The 12,656-nt window shown below is 39.6% G+C and overlaps 1 protein-coding gene across 1 annotated transcript; it reads left to right on the top strand.

Annotated features, from left to right (window-relative positions):
- The first annotated feature begins 5,426 nt into the window (after positions 1-5,426).
- On the top strand, positions 5,427-12,515 carry LOC132096202 (uncharacterized). Its single transcript, XM_059501446.1, has 10 exons — positions 5,427-5,539; positions 9,362-9,551; positions 9,707-9,797; positions 9,893-9,981; positions 10,440-10,566; positions 11,141-11,340; positions 11,443-11,602; positions 11,843-11,956; positions 12,072-12,116; positions 12,351-12,515. Coding segments are annotated over exons 4-10 (717 nt in total). The 5' UTR covers positions 5,427-5,539; positions 9,362-9,551; positions 9,707-9,797; positions 9,893-9,912; the 3' UTR covers positions 12,353-12,515.
- The last annotated feature ends 141 nt before the right edge of the window (positions 12,516-12,656 follow it).

Genomic DNA, 12,656 nt, shown 5'->3' on the forward strand with positions numbered 1-12,656 from the left:
TTCAGCTGTTCAGAGCGGACCGCGAAGCAGAATCAACGGGGAAATCGCGCGGCGGCGGCACATGCTTTTACATCAATGAACGGTGGTGTACAGATGTAACTGTATTAAAGAAGATGTGCTGTCCTGATCTAGAAACGCAGTTTATCAACTGCAAGCCGTTCTATTCGCCGCGGGAGTTTCACTCGTTCATTCTGGTTAGTGTTTACATCCCTCCTCAAGCGCAAGTAAGTCTGGCTTTACAGAAACTCGCTGATCAGATCACAGACACAGAACAACAACACCCGGACTCTGTTTTAATCATTCTTGGGGACTTTAATAAAGCCAATCTCTCCCGTGAACTGCCAAAATACAGACAGCATGTTACCTGTCCCACCAGAGACCGTAATATACTGGATCACTGTTACACCACAATAAAGGATGCATATCACTCTGTTCCACGAGCAGCTTTGGGACGTTCTGATCACTGTCTGGTTCATCTTATACCGACCTACAAGCAGAAACTTAAATCTGCTAAACCTGTAGTAAAGACTGTGAAGAGATGGACCAGCGAAACAGAGCAGGATTTACAATCTTGTTTTGACATCACAGACTGGAGCGTTTTTGAAGCTGCTACCACCGATCTGGACGAACTCACAGAGACCGTAACATCCTATATTAGTTTCTGTGAGGATATATGCATTCCTACCAGGACTTATTTAACATTCAACAATGATAAGCCATGGTTTACAGTAAAACTCAGACACCTTCGTCAGGCCAAAGAGGATGCCTACAGAAATGGGGACAGGGTCTTGTACAATCAGGCCAGGAACACACTGAACAAAGAGATTAGAGCGGCTAAAAAGACCTACGCTAAAAAGTTGGAAGACCAGTTTACTTCCAACGACTCTACTTCAGTTTGGAGAGGACTGAGAGCCATCACAAACTACAAGACACCATCCCCTTGCACTGAGGCTAATCAACGACTTGCTAACGACCTGAATGAGTTTTATTGTAGATTTGAAACCCCCAACACCCACTCTGACCATCTCCCTACACAACCATTAACACCTCCTGCAATCCCCCTCTCCATACCTCCTGCTCTTCAAATCTGTGAAGATGATGTGCGCCAGGTCTTCAAGAAAAACAAAAGAAGAAAAGCACCAGGCCCAGATGGCGTTACACCAGCCTGTCTGAAAACCTGTGCTGACCAGCTGGCCCCCATCTTTTCACAGATCTTCAACAGATCTCTGGAGTTGTGTGAAGTGCCTTCCTGCTTCAAACGCTCAACCATAATCCCCATTCCAAAGAAACCCAAGATAACAGGACTTAACGACTACAGACCTGTGGCTCTAACGTCTGTCGTCATGAAGTCGTTTGAAAAACTGGTTCTGGCTTATCTGAAGGACATCACTGGACCCTTACTGGACCCCCTGCAGTTTGCGTACCGAGCAAACAGGTCCGTGGATGATGCAATCAACATGGCATTGCACTTCATCCTGCAACATCTGGACAAAACAGGGACTTATGTGAGGATCCTGTTTGTGGACTTTAGTTCGGCTTTCAACACCATCATCCCAACAACCCTCCAGACCAAACTGACCCAGCTCTCTGTTCCTAGCTCTATCTGTCAGTGGATCACCAGCTTTCTGACAGATAGGCAACAGTTAGTGAGACTGGGGAAATTCATGTCAAACAGCTGCTCCACCAACACTGGTGCCCCTCAGGGATGTGTTCTCTCCCCTCTGCTCTTCTCCCTGTACACCAACGACTGCATCTCTAAAGACCCCTCTGTCAAGCTCCTGAAGTTTGCAGACGACACTACAGTCATCGGCCTCATCCAGGACGGTGACGAGTCTGCTTACAGACAGGAGGTTGAGCAGCTGGCTGTCTGGTGCAGTCTTAACAACCTGGAGCTGAACACGCTCAAAACAGTGGAGATGACTGTGGACTTTAGGAGAAACCCCCCTGCACTTTCCCCACTCACCATCATGAACAGCACTGTGACTGCAGTGGAGTCATTCAGATTCCTGGGAACCACCATCTCTCAGGACCTGAAGTGGGACAATCACATTGGCTCCATTGTGAAAAAAGCCCAACAAAGGTTGTACTTCCTTCGCCAGCTGAGGAAGTTTAACCTGCCACAGGAGCTGCTGAAACAGTTCTACTCAGCCGTCATTGAGTCAGTCCTGTGTACTTCAATTACTGTCTGGTTTGGTTCAGCAACAAAATCAGATATCAGAAGACTACAGAGAACTGTTCGGACTGCTGAAAGGATTATTGGTGCTCCCCTGCCCACCCTCCAAGAACTGTACACATCCAGAGTGAGGAAAAGGACTCAGAAAATCACTCTGGATCCCTCACATCCAAGTCACCCCATCTTTGAACTTTTGCCATCTGGCCGGCGCCTCAGAGCCGCAAATACAAGAACAGCAAGGCACAAGAATAGTTTCTTCCCCCAGGCAATCTACCTCATGAACAGTTAAATGTTTCCCACTTAAACTTATGTAAAAATGTGCAATATCCTTATATTTATTTGTTACCCCTCCATCCTAGAACATTCCTGCATCTCACTCAATCCTATTCCATTATCATTTATAGCACAATTGTTTATACACTTATTTATTTGCCAATTTGTAAACCTCCTGTAAATTTTTTTTTTTTTTTTTTTTTTTTTGTCTGTGTGTTGTTGTCTCTGTTTACTGGAAGCTTATGTCACTAAAACAAATTCCTTGTATGCGCAAGCATACTTGGCAATAAAGCTCTTTCTGATTCTGATTCTGATTCTGATCTGATTCTGAACCCCGGAAAAAACGGGAGGGTTGACAGCTTCTAACTACACTTTTGAAACACATAGTTAAAAGTACATATGTGTGAATGGTTGTTAGCATTAACAGTTAGCTACTTAACTAGCAGCTAGGTAGAGCGCAGCTTACCTTTGTCCGGAGTACTGTATACTGTTTGTCGGCTTTATGATCTGCAGCTCCTAAACCCATCCGTTTGTGAACCACACATGAGACTCCAATGACTTTTAGCTTCGGAACTGTTCTTAAGTGTAGGCGCTCACAAAACAAACAAGATAGCCGAAGATATCTAATGTTAACATTATAATGCAAAAATGCGGCAGCAAGTCGTCGTTGGTGCTTCACTCTTTGTTGGAAATTTCATATGGATCCAAACGGTTAATAGTGCCGGATTACCGGTCCCTGGCATCCCTATTTAGCGTATCACTGTAAATCCCAAAACCTTTTTGTGTTTTTAACATCTTTTTTCTTTCTCCCAACTGTGCTTCTTCACGTTCGACTTGCTGTATGTTTACATTCGCGAGGCCATCAACATGGCCGCCACATCCCAGAATGCAACGCGGCGCCCAAGCCCTTCAAAAGGACCTCTGTCAAAGGACATCTTAATGTGCTTTCGTGCTACAATAATGCGCTCTCGACATTTGTCAGTAAAATAACGCCATGTATATCAATAAACAATGTCGTAAATTATCATGTTTCGCTGTATTTCATTTTAGGCATTTTTACAGTGTTGCGTATTTTAACTAATCACACACAGATCTGTTGAGTTTGAATAATCGTGGAAAGGAAATATAATTATAAATGTCTGACGTTATTATTAAATTGTAATCTCGTTAAATACAAATTCGGTCCCATTAAAAACAACATTTATTTACCCTACATGCCACCCATGTTTGGTTCTTGCCCAAAAAGACGTTTTTATGACATGTAATACATTTGGTACGGTGGCCGAGACAGCTCAACACGCTGCAACTTAAGAAAACACATGCAAATTGAAAAACATCAAACACCTTCATCAGTTTTACAACACAAGTGTTGCAAATCATCACAACACATGCATATAACGAAACGCGCTGCAAGTCATCACAACACATGCATATAGCGAAACACGCTGCAAATACTTCACAACACTTGTGTGGTGGTCACAAAATATAAAATATATTAGTAAATAATAGGTGAAATGTTATGTGTGTCAAGATGAGAGAATGTCTTTCTAAAATGTATTTTACACTGTTTATTACATTGACGACTGATGTTCCCTGCTCAATCGATCGGTGTTTGATTGTTTTCCCTTTAGGAGTGTTCGCCTGTATGGGGAGGGGTCGCGTGCGCTGCTCAAACAATACACAGACTCAGATGATGCAGCGGCTCCATGTCCTGTGTATTATTTATACTTTTATCTCCCCTCATCAGGTATGGTACACATTAATGTTATAATAATATGTTCTTGACATGTCAGAGAGTTATGACGAATGTAAATGAGAGTTTAAATTGTTTAATGAGTTGTGTAAAAGTTGGCTTCGAGTTACGTCTGTGTGTCTCGTGTGCTAGTTATGCATTTCATGCTAATGATGGAGACCGCGGTCTCAGGAAAGACGCGATATTAGAGTGAATCCACCAGTATGATTTGTTTTAGTTAAATAATGTGATTATTACAATTGTAAGTCTGCATATGAGCGTGAAGATAAGAAGATAAGAGTTTTTAAAAAAAGGGTCGGTAGGTCGGTCTATTTTTTTTTTTTCAAGTTTCAATGTAAAAAAAAAAAAGTACATTTTTGTGATGTGATGACGTCGGTATGAATTTAAACAAATTAGCATATCGTTACGTCACTGACTGGGTCTTCAACCCGTGCCTTCGGGCGCATCATTGCAAACCTCATTTTGATGCAGGTTATATAGACCACTATGCAGCAACGCATTTAAAAATCCAGAAGACAACGACGTCCAGAAATCGATGCATTTGGACGTCCAGAAGACGACGCATTTAGACGTCCAGGAGACGTGCAGAAAAGACGTGCAGTTCACGTCAAAGACGTCGGTTCAACTTTGATTTAGGAACTATTTTTCAACCATGACGCGACGTGTCGGACGAACGTCTTTTCAACGGTCAAAAGACGTCCAAATGTTTGCTGGGTACTGAGAATGCAAGTGCAAGTCTGCAGCCAGACCCTTCTTTATAAAGATGTCAATCAGTGTCATCCCAGGTAGCAAACAGACGTTGGGCCAACGTCTATATGGGTTGGTAACGTTGGCCCAACCTATCGGACAGAAATACAACGTTGGGCCAACGTTGATATGGTCAGCTGCAAGGGCCCCCACTTCTCTCAAAAATATACATCATTTCATGTTTATTCTTCCCAGTAAACATGGGGAAAAGAGTGTCTGGCTCCTTTTTATGACGTTGTTTCCAAGCAATACAATGCCTCAAATGTGTGAAATCAGAACAATGTATTTATTAAAGACGACAAAGAAATGACAGGACATCGTATTACAAGAGACGGTTACATAAAATAAAAACAGTAAAAATCGATACCCTCTACATCTCGGTGAGGGACAGATGTTGCGCTAGTGCGCTTGACTAGCGCAGCAGAGAGCGCTCCGGCCGCGCGCGCACTCTCAAGTTAGAAGAGCTGAGTGCGAGCTCATTCTTCCACGAGAACAGTGAGCGCGTGATTTAGAATTACCGTTATTTTCCGTTATCTTCTAACCGTTGGCCTTCTTCTAGATTTCACTTCAACCGTTAACTCAGCCAGTCCAAGGTAATCTGGTCGATTCAATATATTGTTTTAATATATAATCAGTCTATTATATAGTGAGGCATTGTTATGGCTTCACTTTAGCAATCTGATGTAAATGTAGCCTTATAATTGTAGCTTTCGTAATCTAGATTAAACAGACGCGAAATCAGCTGTAGTAACTGTAATTAACGTAAATTATTTGTTTGGCAGCATACTATGTCTGCAAACAACATTTATTCAGACAGAACACTTAAACGTCAGGCAAAGCGGAGGGCTTACAATATTCTTAGTGAGGTTTATGTCAATGCTGAATCTGACGCAGCCGACGTAAACATATGCCTGTTAAAAAACGCCCCTGCTGATGATGTGTGGTCAGATGCTGCATCTGATTGGCCTGTGTCCTATGAATCAGACGAGTTAGAGACTGAGTTTAATGTTGACGATTAGGGCTGCAACTAACGATTATTTTGATAATCGATTAATCTGTCGATTATTTTTACGATTAATCGGTTTATGTACTTATATTTTAGTTTTTTCCATTTTTTCCCCAAGTAAATTATTAATAAATGGTCTTTATCATTCAGCATAGATTTAAGAGATTTTAACCATTTTGCACTGTCATATCCTCATCAAAAATATACCTGGAGTTGTTTTATTGTGTTAGTAATTCTTTTGTTGAACTCTTCTGCAATCAGAACACTGACCCATACTCTAGCAAATTTCACAAGGAGATTTCAAATAATGTTTTCACCATGGCAGTCCTTAGAGCTCCTAAAGTAGTTTAACATCCCGAACAAAGCTTAAGGAATCTTTCAGAAAATATTTTCACGAAGAATAAGGATAAAACAGAATAAAATTGCAGTGCATTGTATTTTATTATTTACTGGGAAACAGCTTTATAGCTTTTGCTGTGAAATTGTAAACAATCCTTCAAAAAAAGTGCCAATGGCATGAAACCTGAATGGAACTCACAATTTAAAGTAAAATCCATCAGAAGGTTGTCCAGAAAAAAAATAGGACACACACAAAAAACCTGCTGTGTGAAAAAGAGCAGTGAATACTTAGAAAAAAAAGTGCATTTCAAATATCTACATTTACCTCTCTCATTCAGTCATAATTAGGCTGCACGACTGGATTTTGAACTGGTAAACGACAAACTGATCACAGAACATGTTTGTAAAGCTTTAAATGTTAACTGTTAAAAAGCAATGTTATCAGCTTTTACGACTAAACATTTGCAAACAACATTGTACTGGAGAATCTGCACAAATGAAAGTCTTAGGGGCCGTTCACATATCGCGCCTAAAACGCGTGGAAAACGCTAGGCGCACCGCTTTCTCCTTCTTTCCAAAGCGCTCGCGCAGAAGCGCCCCTGAGGCGTCTGCCTTTGCTAAGCAACCTCCTTGCTCTCTCCTTGAAGACGCGGAAATTTCAGCAAAGGATAAATGGATTTGTAGCTCAAAAAAATCGCTTGCAGTAGCTCTGCTACTAAATTTATTTCAAAATGGAAATCCATATACAACTATGATCAGCTGTTCCTTTCATCTTGACTGAGCTTTTAACGTTGTTACGGGAAAGGATGAAGCTGATTGGTTAGTTCTTGTCACATGACCCGCGGTGCGGTTGCGGCATTCTGAAAAGTTTAAATGTTTTTAACTCGATGCGGTGCGGTGTTGGAAATAACGAACTTGATCGCGCAAAAGACGCGATATGTGAACGTCCCCTTAAACAGTGCAATAGTGCAGAGTTTACAGGTTACTCTTCTTTTTTAAAGGCTCAATGTAAAGTACTCCCACATCACGCTGAATGCTGCAGACATAGTCTATGGCTGCAGAGACGCTGCTCGGGAAGCACGTGACATAAAACAAGGCCAGCTATTGGCTATTCGCTACTTCTCCTGTTGTACTGGCTGAGTAAAACCTCCGGTGGCTCATTACTGCCACACTTTGGTCACCGCAGATTTGAAATATGCACGAAATGAGCCGCTTACGGCAAATAAAGTTATTTAGCAACGAATCGATGACTAAATTAGTTGACAACTATTTTAATAATCGATTTTAATCGATTAAATCGATTCGTTGTTTCAGCTCTATTGACGATAACGTGATTGATGGATTTTGGTCAAATGCTCTGACAGAAACTGACTCAAGTGATGACGAATTTGTTGAGTCTGCAGAGTGTCTTGGGGAGGAGCTCAGAGACTGGGCAATAGACAGCCAAATACCACAATGCCATCTAAATGGGCTGTTGGGCATCCTGAGAAAATATCATCCATATCTCCCAAAGGATGCCCGCACTCTTTTAGGCACTCCAACTAATTATGAGGTCCAGCAGATGGCTGGTGGCACCATGCATTATTTTGGAGTTGAGAAAGGCATTAGGCATGTGTTAAACCAGACAGACCCTCTCCCAAAGGCCATTCATTTACAAGTGAATATTGATGGACTACCTTTGTTCAAAAGCAGCAATAAGCAGTTCTGGCCCATTCTAGGATTGCTAGAGGAAGACAAAACAAAGCAACCATTCGTCATCGCTTTATATCTTGGATCTAAAAAACCAGAGAATGTCAATCTGTTCCTAGAATCATTTGTGAATGAATATGGAAAGCTTAAATTAGAGGGTGTGGATGTACTTGGCAAATGTGTAGACATTAAAATTTCAAATTTTGTTTGCGATGCAAGTGCGAGGGCTTTCGTAAAAAACATTAAAGCCCACAATGCATACCACGGCTGTGAAAAATGCACACAGGAGGGAACATGGGCGGAAAATCGCATGACTTTTCCTGAAGTCGATTCACCTTTACGGACAGATATGTCTTTTATTAATAAAGACGATGAGTTTCACCATAAAGGGACCAGTGTGTTGACAAGGGTTGGAATTGGTATGGTCTCCCAATTTCCATTAGATGTTATGCACCTGGTTTTTCTTGGGGTTGTGAGAAAGTTGATAGGGTTTTGGATGAGGGGACCACTTCCATCTCGTTTAGGTGCTCATCAGATAGGCCAAATTTCTGCAGTGCTTATGTCCTTTGCCATGAGACTCCCCAGAGAGTTTGCACGGAAAGGGAGATCCCTTGTTGAGGTAGATAGGTGGAAAGCAACAGAGTTCAGAACTTTTCTCCTGTACACTGGTCCAGTAGCACTGAAAGACCATCTGCCGAATGTTCTATACCACAATTTTATGCTTCTGCATGTAGCCATTTGAATATTATGCTGCCCCTCACTGTTACTCCAGTACTGTGATTTTGCTGAAAAGTTACTGATCACCTTTGTCGAGCATTTTCAGTCTGTTTATGGTAATTACGTTGTGTATAACATACATGGGCTGATACATCTTGCCAATGATGCAAGGCAGTTTGGTGTGCTGCATAATTTCGCAGCTTTCCCATTTGAGAACTTCCTCTACACATTAAAAAAAATGATAAGGACCCCTACCCAGCCCCTTCAACAGATCATCAGGAGATTGTCAGAAAAAGCAAGTGTCAGAACTAAAATAAGGGTGTGCAAGGATGGTTTTTACCAGGAACATAAGAATGGGCCTTTTCCATACAATGTGACATCTCAGCAGTTTTGTCAGATACAGAAGTACAGTATAAGGATGGGTTTGTGGCATATCCTTTGCTGCATACTGCTTGATTTCCCCAACCCCCCCCCCCCCCCCCCCCCCCCCCTTCTGTATCTGACAAATGTACAGAACCTACCAATCATAAAGAATAGTAACAATAAGACTAGGAAATATTTTGGTTTAGATAGATTTCCACTGGATAAGTAATAGAGCTTCAATAAATGTATATAGTTTGTAACACTAGATATATTGTTTTTTTTTTTGTTTTGTTTTTTATAGATGTATTCTATAGTTGTTTTTACTGAAAAGAATGAGACAGAGGTGATACCAAGTGACTGGCTGAGCATCGACAAAAAAATTTCCTTTTGGCCCCCATATAATGGTACAAAATGTAGAAAAGCGGTTGAAAAAAATGAAACTCCTGATGAAGAATGGAACGAATATATAACTGAATGGGTGGCTGAGTATGGTAAGTCTTTAAGGAATTAATTATTAATTATTACTGAGAAATATAGAGAAATAACTATTCAAAAATTAAAAGATGCTCCTTGTGAGTTATGCCAAGCAATTCTTTTCAAATGTTCAGATAATAGGCTTAGTGATGTTGTTTGTTTCTATGTTTAGATTCCTATGAAAAAGCCAGAAGAAAGCTGATGAAGTTTTGTAAAGGCAACAGTTTGGAGTCTACAGATGAGGACAGTGTACGGAAAAGAGTGTATGTTTCCTCTGTTCTCTGTTCTCCTTTTATAGCCTACTACTTTTATGCACTGCGCTTTTAAAAAAATTGATTACTCTTAATGTGTCCAACAGACCATCATCAAAATATGTAAATGGATTTACATCTAATACAGCCTCAGGAAGACCTCCAGTGCAGGCCTCAACAAGCTGGCTCCACACAGGTACAGACGAAAACATACAGTGGTTATTGCATCATTTCCCAACATAGCTGGTCACCACAGATTCCTTAAATCCAAGACTTGGGAATATGGTCCCCTTAGAATTAATTAAATGAACTTCCTGTGTATAAGCCACAGGAGAGTGTTTTATGCAAGTTAAAAAAAAACATTAATACTATATTAACCGCTCTCGTGTATTAACCTGAAGAAATTTAGCAAAATAAATGTATAAACTCCAGCTAATAGTTGGGCAATTACAGTACAAGGTTATATCTGACATTTCTGTCAAAATTGAGTTGTAGTAAACTATATTTAATTCCAAGGGGACGATATGTTGAAAGGAACTTTTGAGCATTGGTCACTTTCCTGTTGTATAAAGCTCTGGACGGAAGTAAATGTTGTGATGTTTGGCAATGTATTATACATTGTACGGATTCTGTCTCTTACTGTTCCATATGCAGAGACAATGGAAAGACCAAAAAAAAAAAAACTTCTGCAGTAATGGAGCCAAAAGACTGAATTTGCCAGTCATACCACCATTTGCACCATCAGCACCTGCTGTGACAGTCCCTGAACCAAGAAAAGATGGTACGTAGAATTATTCCAAACCTTTTACAATAGGTTTTTTTTTTTTACAGGAGTTTTTAGTAATTTCCTTTTTAGTCTCTAACATGGATTAGAAACTGTTCAAGGAACAAAATAAAATGTATGTAACCAAAAATGAGAATAAAACCAACTTCACCTGGCTAAGTTGTACTATTTTCAAATGATAAACCTTTTAAGCCCTGCTTTTAAAAATTAGCCTTAATATCAATGAGCTTTGATTTACAACCACAATAAAAATAAAAAAAAACTGGGGACGTTAGGTAAAATGCAAAATAAAAACAAAGTTCCAAATCTTGTAAAATCATATTTAGCTGAAAAAAACACATAGACAACATATCAAATGTTGAAAATGTCAAATTTTACTATTTTATGGGAATTGTAAGCACATTTTGAATTTAATGCCAGCAATACGTCTAAAAAAAAAGCTGGGATAGATTCAACAAAAGGCTGGAAAAGTTATGTTATGATAGACAACTAAAGAAGAGATGCAGACTCTCTCTTTATATGTTCAATTCTGTGTAGTTATAATGTTGCATCGTATGTTTGTCTGATTCAGAAAGAGAACTCCGGCTCTACCAGATGCTGGAAGAGATAAAGGGTCAAGTCAGGCAGAATACGCTCCTCCTTCAGGCCATTATGCGAAGAGAGAATGCAGCTGAAGTTGTAAATGAGGAGTTTCAGTTTCCATTAAGGAGCATGACAGGCATAAAAGATCTGGAGGATAGGCTGTCAAACAGAGACACACAACGTTCTTTAGTAAATTCTAATGATGTTCTGTTACTTCACTTAAAAGAATACTAACATACGTAGAGAGAGATCTAGATTTACTGCTGCTTAACACATGATTTTTTTTCATAGACAAGATATCTTACCAGCTTGGGTGGAACATCTGCCAAAGACATTGTCCACAGAATCATGAGGGAAATAATAACCAATGAGTTGGCCAACAATTTTAATTGGCAAGGGAGAGGACAGAAGAGCCCATTTTCTACACTCTTGCTAGCAAAAGTTGTTATAGGTGATATGTTTTAAAAAAAACATTCAAACATTCAAAACTTAAACATAACTTTGAAATAGCAAACGAGGAAACAACCCCTTACAGTCTCACATAATGTGTCATTGAATAAAATACAATGCAAGTCAATGAAAGAATGCCAATTAATCCATTAATCATACAGAACTCTACAAAATACACCTCAGATATGATCTATCTGCTAACCCTTTCTCTGTTCAATTTTCTTTAATTTCATGCTGACAGATGCAGCCAAAAAACAAGGAGCAAAAGTGGTGGAAGCCGAGGAAAAAATAAAAACCTGGCTGAAGTATAGTGGAGACCGAAATGGAGGAAGAAAAAAAAGAGCAACAGAAAAAGGTACACAAGCCCTTTTATGCCTGATCAAATATGTTAGAAATTATTATATATATTAATATATAAGTTTTAAGTAATTTACATTTTGATAATTACTATATTTTTTTCTTTAACACAGAAAAGCAGAAGCCTCAAGCAGATTCCAGCAGCTGTGAAAGTGAATGTAAGAGTCTTCCAATGATTGTTTTTTCTTCCTCTGTCTAACCCCACCACTAAACAGAGGTGTATTTCATCTTTACTAGGCGTACACTGCATTAAGATGTATAAAAAATTTGCTACCCCAACATGATGAAAATTTTGTGCAGGATTTTTTTTTTCTGTTTTGGGTTGTGTAGTTAAAATAGACCGACAAATCTTAAATGTTCTAAAAAGTTGTTTGTATGTTGTTTTTTTACAGGAGTATGCTGCTACTTCTCCTCCGCTCCGTCTTCATCATCAGAGCCACACACAATCTCTAATTTGCTTCAAAAAACTCTGCAGAATATGGAAGAGAATCTGCACATTTTCTCATTAAACTGCAATAAGTTAATTTTGTTACCAATAAATTCATTTTTATAACCAATTCAGTTTGTCTGTTGTGCCATCTCTTAATGCAATTCAACAATGAATAGGCCATGTCACAATCTTAAAATTTGAGTGTAAGGTAGGTAAAGCATATTTATTTATAAGTTTGCAGATTTACTATTAATGAAGTTGACAGATG

Source organism: Carassius carassius, chromosome 20 (genome assembly GCF_963082965.1).
Source record: "Carassius carassius chromosome 20, fCarCar2.1, whole genome shotgun sequence".
Classification (NCBI taxonomy): Eukaryota; Metazoa; Chordata; class Actinopteri; order Cypriniformes; family Cyprinidae; genus Carassius; species Carassius carassius.

Excerpts from the sequence above, each read along its gene's own strand:
- LOC132096202 (XM_059501446.1), top strand. The coding sequence starts at position 9,913 with ATGGATTTACATCTAATACAGCCTCAGGAAGACCTCCAGTGCAGGCCT. Across the intron at positions 9,982-10,439 it reads AACAAGCTGGCTCCACACAG|AGACAATGGAAAGACCAAAA; the intron begins GTACAGACGAAA and ends TTCCATATGCAG. Across the intron at positions 10,567-11,140 it reads CCCTGAACCAAGAAAAGATG|AAAGAGAACTCCGGCTCTAC; the intron begins GTACGTAGAATT and ends TGTCTGATTCAG.